The sequence below is a fragment of the Amborella trichopoda genome, chromosome 11, assembly GCF_054954075.1.
Source record: "Amborella trichopoda isolate Santa Cruz 75 chromosome 11, AtrichopodaSantaCruz75HAP2 v2.0, whole genome shotgun sequence".
In the NCBI taxonomy this organism is placed as follows: Eukaryota; Viridiplantae; Streptophyta; class Magnoliopsida; order Amborellales; family Amborellaceae; genus Amborella; species Amborella trichopoda.
The window spans coordinates 28,965,680-28,980,889 of record NC_142346.1 but is presented as its reverse complement, the minus strand read 5'-3'; the positions used below and the strand labels follow the sequence as shown (position 1 = coordinate 28,980,889).

At 44.0% G+C, this 15,210-nt stretch overlaps 1 protein-coding gene across 7 annotated transcripts in view; it reads right to left on the bottom strand.

Annotated features, from left to right (window-relative positions):
- LOC18431105 (O-fucosyltransferase 9) overlaps nucleotides 1-15,210 on the bottom strand; it is a 50,691-nt gene that overhangs the window by 22,015 nt on the left and 13,466 nt on the right. For 4 of the 7 annotated variants that reach the window (XR_016044229.1, XM_011623887.3, XM_020665332.2 and 1 more), the window contains exons 2-3: nucleotides 8,304-8,376; nucleotides 5,966-6,033 (exon numbers count right to left, since the gene is read on the bottom strand). Coding sequence is in view for 5 of the 7 variants with exons in the window: in XM_011623887.3 (XP_011622189.1) it covers nucleotides 5,966-6,033; nucleotides 8,304-8,376 (141 nt within the window). In the remaining 2 variants the exon portion in view is untranslated. Of the gene's footprint in view, nucleotides 1-4,918; nucleotides 5,041-5,965; nucleotides 6,034-6,491; nucleotides 8,377-15,210 lie in introns of those variants that run through there. The other 3 variants (XM_088851666.1, XM_088851667.1, XM_088851668.1) reach the window with 3 other exon arrangements.

Genomic DNA, 15,210 nt, shown 5'->3' with positions numbered 1-15,210 from the left:
GAAAGTAGCGTTAATTGCTTTGTGCAGTTTACCCCGAAGGAAAAGCTCATCAAAAAAGAGTTTAAAGTCAAGACGAAAAATGTCCCAAAACGCCTTAAAAGGTGCTATTGGAAAGCCGTCTAGGCTGGGGGCTTTGTCCTTAGCAAGAGCATCAATTCCTAGCATGATCTCTTCTACTGTGTAAGGTCTTTCTAACAACTGTGCCCTATTGTCAAAGAGACTCAAAAAATCCAGAGAGGACATTCTGGGTCTAGGCCCATGGGGAGCCGTGTAAAGAGACTTAAAAAGTCTACAATTACTGATTCTATCTCATCTGGTTGGGAATAGGTGCAGTTGTTATTCTTGATCATTGAGATAGAGTTATCTCTCCTACGACAGTTGACAATCCGATGGAAGAAAGCAGTGTTGAGATCCCCTACTTTTAGCCACTTAACTCTCGATCGCTGGAACCAATATATCTCTTCTTTGTGGAGGGTAGAGAGATATTCCAGTTTGGTCTTTTTCCTAAGTTCAAGCTCTGTATCAGTCAGTGTAGTCTTTCCTCCGCTATATGGTAAAGGGATCGAACTGTGGCCAGTTGAGAAGTTTTGATTTGAGAGAAGTTGCTAGGGATAGACTTGCTCCAAAACTTGAGCGAGCCTTTGAGAAGTGGAAGTTTCGACTGAAGGATGAATCCTGCTCTTCCAGAGACGAGAGAGGAGTATGAAGACCACCAGGCTGGAAAGAGGGGAGGAAGGGACTCCTCTTGCAGCCAGAGGAGATCAAATCTGAAGGGTCAAGGACCCCTCTTAACAACTAGGGTGTCAAGAAGGATCGGACAGTGATCCGAGGTAGGTTAGGGTTGAGCCTGGGCTAAAGATCTCGAAAAGAGTTCTTCCCAATGCAGAGAAAAAAGAAACCTATCGAGTTTAGAGAGGGTAGGATTTGCAGCATGGTTAGACCACGTAAACTTACAGCCTTGGAGGGGAATGTCCAAAAGTTCATTCCGACTAATAAAGTCCGAGAAATCCCTTATACCTTGGGAGCTAGAAGATGAGGAATTTCTCTCGTGGGCCCATCTGGTGACGTTAAAGTCACCACCTAGACACCAGATAGGGTTCGACAGAGAGGTTACCAGGTCCAATTCGTTCCAAAGCCTCTCTCTGAGATTAGAGGAAATAGGACCGTAGATAGCAGAGAATTTCCAAGGTATTCCATCGAAAGTGCTAGTTAAGAAGACAGTGACAGAGAATTCCCCTATGTAAGAGGAGGTGAGGGTGTGATCAGCAGGGTTCCAAACTACCCAAATGCCTCCTAACGCCCCATTCACCGCTAGGGAAACCCACTGGCTAGGTCTCCTACCCCAAACCTGGCGAATGAACTGAAGGTCAGTTTGGTTTCAACCAGAACTAGAATGGCAGGTGAGTGTTTGGAAGTGAGATCCTTGACCACATCCTTCTTGGAACGACTTCCAAGACCTCTTACGTTGCAAACTAACAACTTCATCTATGAACACTGGGTGGAGGAGAGGGGGCCAGTCTAAGGGACCTCCTCAAGGTAGTCGGATTGGAGTTTAGAAACAGGCTAAAAGCGGGCTGACCCTCAAAAGGGATAGAAGAAAAAAGATTACAAAGTTCTCTCTTTCCTCTAAAATTCACCTGCATCCTGCTTTGAGCGTTTGCTGTAAGGAATGTATGCGCTGGTCCTTCGATTCCATCATAGGCAAAACCCATGATTCTGTACATCTCGAGCATTCTGGCGTCAACCCTATTTGTCCCATTGCCGTCGACCTCCTCTGTTTCTTTGAGAGGCAGAGGAGGAGAAATGGGAGTTGCAGTGTCTACACGGTACGTCTCATCCCCGTAGACCACCTCTGTCTCCTGAAGAGCCAGAGGGGGAGAGATGAGAGGTGAAAGGGGCTCACCATTTGTCCCATCCCCGTTGACCGCCTCTATTGCCACTAGAACTAGAGGGGGAGAGATAGGAGTTGGGGCTTCACAAGGCAGAGGGGGCGAGATGGGGGTTGCAGCAGCACCACTGTCAATCCCATCCCCGTTGACCACCTCTGCTGCCTCGAGGTCGTGAATGGGGGAGATTGGGGTATCAGGAATTGGGTGCGTCTCGTCATCCAAGTGCAGAGGATGGGAGAACGAAGGATGGAGGTCTGGGGCAAGAGAGGGGGGGACCACTTGAGAGGGTGCTGAAAGCCACAAAGAAGGGTAAAAGTAAGAGGGGGTAAGCAACTGAGGAGGAGAGACAAACAGGACCAGAGAAGTCTGGGGAGCGAGAAGATTGAAGGCAGGTGTCTCGTAGAACCCAGAGGGTAAGTAGGCAACATAATGATAGGTCTGGATGGAGGAGTGGGAATACAACAGGACGGGAAAGAAGGGGGCCATGCCACTTGAAAGTTGTGCACATTGTGGACCTGAACCAGGTGCAGGGTGAAAGAAAGATGTGGGGCTAGAAGGTGAGCTAAGGACGAAGGGATGGGAGGAGGTTGGTCCATGGAGTGGACAATGACAAAGCCAAGAGAACAGGGAGGACAATCCGAAGCAAGGGGGTTGCAGGCTGGGCTGTGAGGGGAGGCAGCACTCAGGTAAAAAAGGAAAAAGTGCATCGAGAGATGAGTCGGAGAGAGGCCAGGGGGTGAAAACGGCGTGGGGGTTGTCAGAGGAAGAGGAGGCGCTGACTTCAAAGGGGGGTGAAAGCCGGGGAAGGTCGATAGGGAAGACCCCTCCTCAGGCAACATGAGGACTTGTCCATCAGAGGGAGGAGACGGCTGGACTGCAGCAATTGAGGCCGGCGGCGACTGACAGGGATAAGACAGGGACAGCTGGGGGGACAGCAAAGGCAGCGAGGACAGTGAGGAGACAGGTGGCCCTGACTCGAAACCGATGGATGAATCACTAGACGGGTGGACGGCGGGAGAGGGCGACCGAAGCTTCGCATTTAAAGGAGGCACAGGCTCGAGGGGGCATTGTACTGAGGGACAGGGGGAGGAAGACGCGTGTTGAAGGGATGGATCGCTCCCTGCCCAAGGCGAGCACTGGTAGAACACGTGGCGGGAGAGGAAGAGCTAGGGACGGGCTGAGGAAAAGACGGTGAAGATGGGTTGGGACTGACATTGAAGCCCGAGAGAGAGCAGAGGGTGAAACGTCAACGCAGAATTCCTTACCAGGCCGATGTGGGGAAGTAGTATTATCAGCCAAAATCGAGTCATTGGGTCGACTAGAAGAACCCGGCTTGGAAGGAGAAAGGGGAGTCGCACGAGGGCACCACCTCACACTAGTGCTCGAAAAACTTCGGGCTGGGTCGGGCGGACGTCGACGATGCCTATTGCATGCCGATTTTTCTTAATGACCTCAGTCCAAATCTATGGTGGGTTTTTCGGTGAAGGATCAGGGGCTGGAAAGAGTAAGAAATGAGCAGAGGGTGAGGACGCCTGCTGCACCCACGATGCATTGATAGGATAGAACAAGCCCTTGACCTCTAACCAGATGGTTTGAGGGATCCAGCTAGCATCAAGGATTTCCAACAACAGCCGAATAGAACCCATAGGAAGAGTCTCTAGTGAGATCCAATGAACGGAAATCACAGAGCCATAGGCAGCAACGATTCTCCTGAAAATCTCAGGAGACCATGCATGTAGGGGGATGTTCGCCAGAGTGAGCCAAACTCTTTTTTTTCTTGAAAGACCCCTCCATCGGTGAACACAAACGGAGCGAGCAAGCCATCCCTTTGAAAGAAAGGTTGACTCCTACTTGTAGAGCGATCTGAGCTCCTTTGGAGAAGGAAATAGGAAAATGATTTCTCCTCTCAGCAAACGCCTGCAGATCATGTTGTCCTCCTTGAAGGTACCTTTAGCGCATTTTTCGATTCCGCGTATGTCATCCCTAGCAGGAAGGAACCTCCCAACCAGCGACGCCTGAAACTTAGTCCTACTCACCGTGACTTCCTCCGGGATGGATTGAACAACAAACGGGAGAAAGGGGGAAGAAATGAAATGAGGAACCCCAGCTAGAGTCGACTAAGTTACAGAGGAAGAAGAGGGGGATGGATTGCCAAAGGACCCATCCCTACCACCCAGTCTGGAGCTAGGTTTCGCAAGGGCATGAGCATAAGAAGAGGGATGAGCAGACTTAGCAGAGGTAAGAGAAGAAGAAGAAGGGAAGATGGGAAAAGGGAGGGAAGGCCCAGAGAGAGATGTCTGATGGGAGGACGGGTAGAAGGATACAACTTCTAGATGTCATTCCAGCTCAAAGGCTGGGGCTGGGGCTGAGACATTTTTGTGGGCCTTGGTCCAAAATAGATAGATTAATTCTTGAGCTGGTTAATACTTAATCCACCTAGCTCCAAACTCAAGCTTAATCAGTTTTCTTACAGCAAGGAATCTCACCTGCTAGCAAATTTTTGCTCAAATCTAGCATTTATTGCAAATCAGTGAGCCTGCCAATCAATTTTGGAACAGATCCAGTTCGCAAATTCTTAGAAAGTCTCAATTCGTAAAACTTTTTACAGTACCAGATTCATTGGATTGGACCAGAAAAGTTGTTCTACTAAGAACATTCACTGAATCTATTCTACCCAATTCAGGTGGGATTCACGAGAGAAGTAATTGCTTTGAAGTAAAAGCTTTAGAAGATTTGAACAGTTTGCCACCTCTAGTGAAATTGAAGCTGAGAGTTATTTGAAACAATGTCTTAGTGCTCAATGTTCAATGCTCAAAACTTTCACAATGGGATTTCTAGAGTTTTTCATTGGCAAGGTTTGTGCGTGTGTGTGTGTGTGTGTGTGTGAGAGAGAGAGAGAGAGAGAGAGAGAAGAGGGGGGGGAAGGAGGAAGGGAGGGACAGGAGTTGGCATGCAAAGAGAAGTGGCAGTGGTTATGATTAGGAAGGAGATCAATGAAAGAGAGTGAGAAGAGGGAAAGAGGGGTGGACCTGTTTAGAGAACATGTCAACATTGTTGTCGGGTGCGGGTGCATTCTCGGGAGCGAGAGCGGGTCTGCAGAACCGTGGATTGTTGGAAGCTCCTTGTGGTTGAGATCGTCGTCCGTATGATTCTACATCAAGGAACCACGATCCTTGTCACAGGGAAGCGCGATTCCATGGGGTAGGAATCGCAATAATATGTTTTAAGGGATCAAGAATGATACGTGGGTTCACAATACCATTGGGCACAAAACTCAATCATGGTACATGAACCAGTGCCAAATAGAGAAAAAATCATAGGCACTGTGTCACACCCGTGAGAACTGCAGTTCGAACCTGCTCGGAACGTGGATCACAATATAGGGAACCGCGTCCCATCCAAGATTCCTAGCTGGAACCGCGGAATCGAGGTTCCGGAGCCTGTCCGTGACCTTTCCTACAAAGTTCCAGCAACTATGCATGTTAAAGACAGCAAGGGAGATGCCCAAGATGGGGATTGATCTGGTTAAAGGGAAGATCAAACAGACACAGGAGAGAGATGGGGGTCTGGTTAGAGAGATCAAAGAGAGGGAGATGAGATGAGAGAAAGTTGGGGATGGGTATGCATTTTACTAGTGTGTGTGTGTGTGTGAGAGAGAGAGAGAGATAGAGACAGAAGCAAGGGTTTTACAGCAAAAGAGACAGAGAAGGTCCATGGGAGTAGGGCCCTTTTCTTTGAATGGGCTCGATGATTGGAATCCACAGGTCATCGATTTTGGAAATATTAGGTTTCCCAAAGGATTTTGGTTTGTATAATTGCTGTAAAAAAATCCAAAAATGGAGAAATCTTTGATTCTGTGAATCAAATAATTATGTGAAAACCAAACAGGGGGGTGTTTTCAAATCTTGGATTTTAGAAATTCCCAAATGGACCCTTATTACATTTTCTCAATTTTTATTGAGTAAAAAACATTATTTGATCAAGTTGTAACAAACAATAGAAAAACCACTAATATGAAAAGTTCCCAAAGAAGTTCAATTCACTATATATTCTCATTATCCTTGAAAATAACATACCGATATACGCTGCTGATTCAAACCACCATTAGCTTCAATGATGAGGTAACCGTTTGAGGGGGGCAGCTCTGAAATTCATTAAACAAGAACCATTTGGCATCTAATAGTACCATGCTCTTTAAAGACAACTAGTTGTAGAAACATTCTTATATGGCCTGTTTATTTCAATAGGAATTTCTACATTCACACAAAAACAAGAAGATTGAGAGTATAAATTATGGATGCACCAGTTAACAACTAAATGACCATCAATTTCTAGATAAAGAAGATGCATAATTGATAACTAACAACGCAGAATATTAGATGCGATTATACTCATCTGATTTACGCATATCTATAGTGCTAGTAAAATCAGAAATGCAGAGAGTCAGTTAAACTACTCTAGTGGGTAACTAACCAAGAGACCATGGGTGAAAAGCAGATTTCGATAAAATCGAAAATCTGCTTTTCACCCATGGTCTCTTGGTTAGTTACCCAACAGAACTTTAAATGACTTCACAAGAAACTTAACAAGGATGATGCAAACCTTTAGGGAGAGTATCTCCAAGAGCAACTTTCTCTAAAGAAACCACCACCACATTGGGGACCAGAAATTTGAATCACCAAAGAAACAGGATAAAAGAACTTAGCCAAAAGTTTAATATCAGCAGCTTCAGATCTGAGAAAAATCCCAAGAACCTAGCTTGAAGATACAAACCACTCGCCAGAACACCTCCTGCAAGGGAGAATATACCCACAAGGACTCACATCCCTCGGGGGAGGAAATGTTTCCTGCTCTGGATATTTGAACACCACCATTAAGTCAGCAACCTTTGCCTTAAGGTTGGTAATGGGAAATCCAGATAAAGAGTCTTGCATATATTTTCACTTGATCAAACTGTCCTTCAACAATTTAGAATTCACCAAAAATCTAGAAATACCTAAAATCCCAAAATAATACAGACCACAAGAGGGTTAAGAACAAGAGATAGCTATACTGAAGTATAATTGTACAACTTAAATAATCCTTAAACAGAGTCCTTTCTAATTTCAACCCCACCAGAACCCAAAAACTGACCACATGATACATCAAACTAGTACAGAAGCATACCCTTAATGTGTGAAGTCCTCTGTGACAAAAGAAAAAAAAATCAACTAGTCCATGTTGCAAGCCTCCATTTGAAATTCTCCATCAACAGGTTCCAAAGAATTTTCCTTGATTCAATTTGCACAGTAACCAACCTCATGTTTACAGAGAATCTCGTTGACCACATACACTATCACATCATATCACCTAACACTCCAGTTTTACCAGCCTCTTAGCCCACTCTAACAAAATAGCTCTTGCTTATGTTAATTCTGATCTCAAGATCACTCTTAAACACTCTGCTGGAGAAGAATTGGCATCGCATAAGAACAACATGCCATCTACATACCAGAGAAATACTACTTCCTCCAACCAAAATGTGGATCCTGCAGTAAGGCATAGATTTCCAAGTGTCTTATCAAATTGTTTTTGAGTCAACTCGGCTCAAGACTGAGCCAAGTCCTAAACAAGTCAGGTCCAATCTTTAGATCAGGATTGCCACCATTCCCGACAACTGACTAGCACAGTTCAGGTTAGATCAGGAAGAGGTTGGGAGCAAGATTGAAAGTAAGATCCTCAGAAGGTTGGGATCTTGAACCCTGGCATTTAGGGATCTAGATATGCATTGTACATATGACACTCCCAACCATAGGGATCTTCTACCAAAATTTCACAATCCCCCACTCCCAATCCCAATCCCACTACTGATCCCACTCCTGATCCCAACAACTATGATTGGAATATAGCAGCCAATGAGATTGCAGGGCAGATATGGATGAAGACAGAAATTCCAAAGGATATTGCATCAGGTATTCTCAACAAAATTAGGAAAAGGGGGTGTCCTCATGGGAGATTAATTTAATGTTATCTTTTCAGGCAGATTGAGAGGTTTGCACATAACAAAGTCCAGAGAAAGAAGTATATCGGAATGGAGCTGGAGGGACCATTGGAAGGGAACCAAACTAGGACAGAGCTATGGGATACAAGGAATCAAAAAAGCAATAGCCTAATGGAAAAGAATGTGTGGTATTGGGTGTCACATTAGGGATACAGAGGTTTGCACACTTGGAGTTTCAGTGATGAATTTCAATTTTATGGCGTCCATTTGTGCTTACGTCTTCTTTAATACTATATATCAAGAAAATAAAAGCCAATGCAGCTACAAATCAATCTGAAATTTGCAAGCAAAGCCACTTCATATTTAGTGAGAATGACAGCTCGATGAAGTCCTTGAAAACACCATATCATTATGTATAAGTAATGGGATCAAACCTGATCGAGAAACTTTCCAGCTAGCACAGGGTCTCCAACCTTGACCAACTCTTGGATACCACGCTGTTGACAGCTACAGAAAATAGATGCAGCCAAAAGATCAAGATGCCTGACTTGGTATTTAACTAACATTTATTTTTGCTCAATCATGGTCGAATTATCAGCTTACATAAAATGCCAGATGAAGGACCATTCAACACAATAAATGTTATATAGTAACCTCTGATCGACCAAACAAAGAAACTTTTTCTGTTATAATTTCTGTTTTAATTTAAAGTACAACTACATACAAAATACTTCAGCAATAAGTAAAAGCAGCATTAAGATGCATATGCACATCTGAATGAAATAACCATTCTATGCACATCGGAATGAAAATAACCATTCTACTCGAACATGTCACATAAGGGATAGAATAAACAGAGCAATGTGATTTTAAATATATCACATTATGAGCACATCAGGATCAAGTTACTAGGAATAAACAATAATCCCAAGGTAACCTGGAATAAGAAACATAAAGCAACCTGCTCAAAGGGAACATGAAGCAGATGAGTGACAGAAGTGCTTCTATACCAGAGGCAAAGGAAGTCATAATTCAAAGGCATTTAGAGGGATCCCAACAAGTGCTCCACAGGGGCACCCAAATGGAATCGGTTCAAACCCAATTCCAGTCGTAGGTTCCAAATGTAAGCAGAAAATTACAGGATGAACAAAATTTCCAGATCCAAAGCAGAAATGGCAGTTTCCTTCAAAGCACAACTGGATGAAAAAGATAAATGTATCTGCTGAAATTAGATATCCACTTCCACGTCCAAGAAACAATCTCAATATAAGATAGATGGTGCCATCAAAAACATAAGTCCACTCATTCAAAACTAATTTTCTGAACCTAGAAACTGCACTAGAGCTATAAATTCAGGGATATGTGTTGTTTTAGAAAAGTAACCACATATTCTGGAATATATGCCTAGTCAGGAAATAGAATTCAAGTACTTGAGGGCATGGGACGCAGCCTTCTATACAACTAGAGAACCCATGTCACTCTCAGCATAGTCGCACCCATCCTCAAGAAGGATATTGCAGCTGTATATTTTTTCACATCCACATTCGGCAGATCACGCTCTTGAACAGAAAATTTTCAATTAAAAGAGAAAACCATAGTTACTGGGATCGCCCCAAAGGGCATAGTTCCAGCTCCTGAAACCAGCTCTCACTCTCCAAATCAGGGATCTCAATCGGAGCTCCCTTTTTTTTTTTAGGGAGCTCGATCCTTTTTCTAGGAATCTCAATCAGTTATTCATAGGGATCTGGATCCCCCCAAAGGGAGCTCAATCCCGCTATTTATGGATTTTGATGCCTATCATGCATAAGATCTCGATCCCCCAATTCAGGGATCTCAATCCCAATATTTGTGGATCTCCATCTATATCCTGTAGTGATCCCAAACATCAAGAATTAAAACAATGAGAGAGCTATATATAGATTGAGGACAATAGATATTCAACTAGAGTTGTAATTGTATAAACCATATCAAGAATTAGAATAATTAAAGCATTTAACACAATAGGAAGAGAAAACCATGTCCATTGCGCAATGGGATCTAGTTTCCCTAGCCTTGGGACTGCAATCCTTTATAGCTATGGATCGAGGACCCCAATTTATATAGATCGTCATCCCCAGGTTTTTGGGGTTGAGATCCCATATGAAGTGGGAAAGGCGGCCTTTGCACAATGGGATCCAGATCCCAAGAGTGTTGGGATTTAGATCCTTTATATATGGGATACAACCCCAGGTTAGATACGTTGTACAAATCGCGATCCAGGACTACTGGGTCTTTTGGCCCATGTCGATCCGACAATCCCGTTCCCAACCCAGGAGCTATTCAAGATCCAGTGCCCGGTAACCATGGAGAAAACACAATTTTCTTATTAGAGGAAATATCACATGGTTAAAGAAAATTTCAACTCTGGTAATACAAAGAAGATCTATAGATTCACGTGCAGGGCTCAACAAGTTTTTCAAAACAAAGATTAAAACAAAGGCATGCTGATAGGACAAACATAATGACCACTACTAAACTGAATCCGGTGATTACCAAAAGGAGACTCACTCTGGATGCACACCACAAGAGCATTATACATTAGAGACCGAGCCTTATCAAATGGTATATGACACGTATATGGAACTAATTAGAAAAGTCATCCCATGTATTTGCGCAAGGCACCCATTACCTAGTAAATGGTGGCAAAGCAATATCCCTATAGAATGATAAGCTAAGACAGTAGAACTACCATAATGATAGACATCGCTCCCCAAATATCCTTAATGGTGCAAAAATGTGCAACCCAATCATTGTGAACAATCTACAAGTGAAGTTTGAAAATAATGAGCTCCCGGTTGATATCCCAAATGATACATAAACTATACTATGTGTCGCCAAGAAGCCTTTGACATTATGGTCCAGAAGCCTAAGGTCCACATTAACCTTTAAAGGAAATGTGTGGACCTATCATAGGTCAACTAATATAAGTTGCTTCAAAGGAATTAAGATGACACATGCATACGGGGAAGCGGGTGCTCTAGAAACAAAAGGCAACCCATTAAGCAGGTGCTCTAAAACAACATTGAGGCGGAAGTGAGAGGAAAAGAAAATAATGCAAGATAAAGTAAAGCAGCTCACATAGCCAAGTGCTCCATCCAAAAACTATAGCTATCAAGGAAACAGCCCACAACTGGCATGGTGTGGTACAGGTCCTTAAATAGTGAAAAGTGGGTAGGGAGAATGAGAGAGCAGTGGATTGGAGAAACAGCAGATAGAAGAGAGAGTATAGGAGAAGGCTTAGAGAGGAGAGAGATGAAGATGAGGAAGAGAGAATGAAGATGCAAACCGCTCCTCAGTGCACTGGTGGCAAAAGAAGTCGGCCTACTACAACTACATCCTTGGCCAATGTGTCAGCAAGGTGTTGGCTCCGCTGGGTAGATGGGTGAAAGTGTCCGAAGATGCCTTGCAAAGGCGAGACATATGATCAAACAGTTAAGCCAGTCTCCAAGGAGGTGGCTCCAGTTTTGCTGCCCATGATATCGCATTCTTGAGTCCCTTTTACTATTAAGTTGCCAAAAGTTGCTAACGTCCATTAAGCCCTTCTAGGATGACTACTGATTCAGCCATAGTAGAATCAGTGTGTCCAATGCACCATCAGAAGGAGAAGATCTCGGAAGTGTGATTCGAAAGAATACCCCCAAAGAAACAGTTCGAGAAAAATCAGCCTCTAGCACCCTTAAACGGACCCTATAACCGGAACCCTATTACCAGAGCGTCAAATGGTTGTGGGACCACCGCTATTGGATCCGGGACAGTCGAAAACCCCTATAGGTTAAGTTTTGGCTCAATCAGATACTCCAGGATAAAGTTATGGCCGAAATACTATAAAGGAATAGGCCGCATGCTATTCCCGTGCACCCTTCTTGCACCAGTTGCCATTAATGAAGACTGGCTTTCACAGTTTCGGGCTCAACTTTGGAAGGTCGTATCTCCCTCGTCTTTAGTCTGATCGAGCCCAAACTTTGGGAGCATGCTCGTCTCGTCATGCTGAGCGTTTTGATATGTGGCATGACCCACCATGTTGCCCGAGCAGGAAGAAAAGCTAGAGAGAAGTTGACGATTCATGGTAAAAATGCAGGAAAATCAACAGCGACACATCTCGATCGAGCGACCATGTCACGGCACTCGCACAACAGATCAGACATGAAACCAATTCCATTGCGTGCTCGAGGTCTGAGGCTACATTTGGGTCAAACCTCGCATGTGATGAACGGTTGGATTCGACCTACGAGAACGACGAAGTTGCTACAAATTCCGACCAACGGAATTCAGATTCCGGCCAAAAATCCAAAAGTGGAAAATTGTCGTTTAGGCACAAAATCGAGTTGTGCTTGTTGCCAAATGATTGTGATGGCCTGCTCATTATAATTCAGCGAAGAAATCGTGAAGACATGCAGAGAAATGGGCGCAATCTTGATCCAAAGATCGCAAGTTTCTCACAAATTTCGCATCACATGATCGTGGCCCAAAAACGCAATTCGTGATTTGAAATGGGTATCAAAACGATCGTCATTTCGAGCCCAACAAGAAAACAATCATCTTTTGGCAGAACGAGCATCGGAACAACCCCGAATCAACTTTGTAAGATTGCACACGTTCTAGGGCAGCAGTAGGGACTGAATTGGAATTACATGAATTGTTGGGCAAGGGCAAAATCGTCATTTTACCCCCATTTTTAAAATTTCTTTTAATTCCATTAAATTTTAATTTTCAACAATTAGAGTGAATTTTGGGCATCCGCCCATGTTTGGGCCCCATCTCTATATATACACGTAATATCTTAATGTAATAGACCCCAATTGAATGAATAAAAATTAAGGCTTTAGCTTGAGTTAGTGGGCAACGTGGAGAGAGAAAGAGGACAGAGAAGAAAAGGTCTAGTACCTTTGGGTTAAGGTAATTTTCTCTCTCCTCTTTTCTCTCCTCTTTTCTCTCCTCTTTTTTTTTTCTCTCCCTTCTCTCCACTTCTTCCCTTCTCTCTCCTCTCCTTTCTCTCTCTTCATTCTTTCTTTCTCTCTCCTCTTCGTTCTTTCTCTCTTCTTCTTTCTTTCTCTCTGTTCTTCTTTCTTTCTCTCTCCTCTTTCCTTTCCCTCTCTCCTCTTTCCTTTCTCTACTTATCTTCTTTCTCCTCTGTCATGCACGGTGGTATCTACTGCTGAGCATGACGTTCTTTCCTCTATTAGGCTTCTTAGGATGAGTATAGTGAGTCGGGCCCTTTCCCGAGTGGCGGGTCGGGCCTCTGTCCAAGTTACTCCTCTTGTTGTGCACGGCGGTACACATCGCCACGCATGACGACTCTCTCCCTATTCTCTGACAAAGGACACTGACCTAGGCTCTTTCCCGAGTAGCGGGCCGGGTCGTCTCTGAGTCCTTCTGGACATGCACGGCGATGCTTATTGTCGCGCATGTCTTTTCTTCTCTCTCTCTCACTTGTCATGCACGGCGGTGCTTATTGCCGTGTATGTCTCTTCTCTCTCCCCAGTTATGGACAGCAGAGCCTATCGTCATCCATGTTCTTTCTCTTTTTTTCTCTTCTGTCATGAGCGGCAGAGCCTATCGCCATTCATGTTCATTCTCACCATCTCTTCTTCCCGTCATGGACAGCAAAACCTATTGCCGTCCATGTTCATTCTCTTTCTTTCTCAGTTATCATAGACGGCAGAGCCAATCGCCGTCCATGTTCTTTCTCTTTCTCTCTCTTCTATCATGAAGAGCAATACCTATTGTCGTTCATGACTCTCGCTCATCTCTCTTTCTTGTCATACACGACAGTGCTTACCGTTGCGCATGACCTTTCTCCTTCTCTCCCTTCTGTCATGAATGGCAATGCCCATTGCCGTTCATGACTCCTTTCTCACCTCTCTCCTGTCATGAACGGCAGTACTTAATGCCATCCATGACTTCCTTCCTCATCTTCTTTGTTCTCTTTTCTCTTCATCTCTCTTCTCTTCTCTTCTCTTCTCTCTCTCCTTACCCTCTTTTCTTCCTCTTCTTTCCTTTCTCATCTTCCCTCTCCTCTGCTCTCTCTCTTTTCTTTCTCTCTCTGCTTTCTCTCTCCCTTATCTCTCATCTCTCTCTTATCTCTCTTCTTTCCTTTCTTCTCATTCTTTTTCACTCTTCTGACCTCTCTCTCTTATCTCTCCTCTTTTCCCTCTCTCTCTTCCCTCTCTCCTTTTCTCAGTCTCTTCTTTAACTCTTCCTCTTCCCCCTCTTTTCTCTTCTTTTTTCTCTTCTATCTCTTCTCTCTTCACTTTTCTTCTCTCATTTGACCAGAGGATAGGTTAAGCCTTGCACTGCCAAGTTAGTCTTGCCGTCGAGCAGTTTAGCCGCAGCACCAGTCTGAGTCACCGTGCCCGTCTAGCTGCTACGTCAAGCTAACCGTGGTGTCAGTTTAGTCAGTGTGTTGGTTTTGTAGTCGAGTAGTTTAACTGTCGTGCCGGTCAAAGCCACCGTGCCCATCTAGCTACCATGCTAAATCAGTCACCGCACTAGTCTTTGCCCTGCGACAATCTAGCTACCTGGTCAAATTTCTTCTCTCTCATTCATCTCTATCAACTCTTTTCTCCTCATCTCTTCCCTTATTCTATTTCTTCATACTCTCTTTCTCTCTCTTGACCTTATTAAACTTCATTCATTTCTAAAACACACACTTCATCTTTAAAGTACTGGTTGAAAGCCATACCAGTCATTAGAGCCATTTCTTTAAAGTACTGGTTGAAAGCCATACCAGTCTTTAGAGCCATTTATTTAAAGTACTGGTTGAAAGCCATACTAGTCTTTAGAGCCATTTCTTTAAAGTACTGGTTGAAAGCCATACTAGTCTTTAGAGCCATTTCTTTAAAGTACTGGTTGAAAGCCATATCAGTCTTTAAAGCCCTTTCTTTAAAGTGTGGGTTGAAAGCCATACCAATCTTTAAAGTTCCTTCCTTGGGGTACTGGGTGAAAAACAAACCAGCCTCTAAGAGTTTATTCTTCTCCTCTTTGAGAGATTAGTTGAAAGCCATAGGAATCTTTCATTTTCTAACATTCCCCCCTCCTTTCCTCTCATCTTTATTCTACTCTCTTTTCTTTGTCTGGAAGATTAGGTGAACATCAGACTGGTTTCCAGCTTTCTATTCTTCCCCTTGAATGTACACTCGTGTGCATTCACCTAAAGGCAAAGTGAGGTCCTCTAACCCACTTGTCTTGTATACTAATATGTGCGTGTGCAATTATAGAAACAGGAGAGAACGGGTCAAGGGAGGGGATTGCGAATCAGCCATAGGCTTGGGGGGCTTTCCATCGTGATCTAAGAGTGCGCCC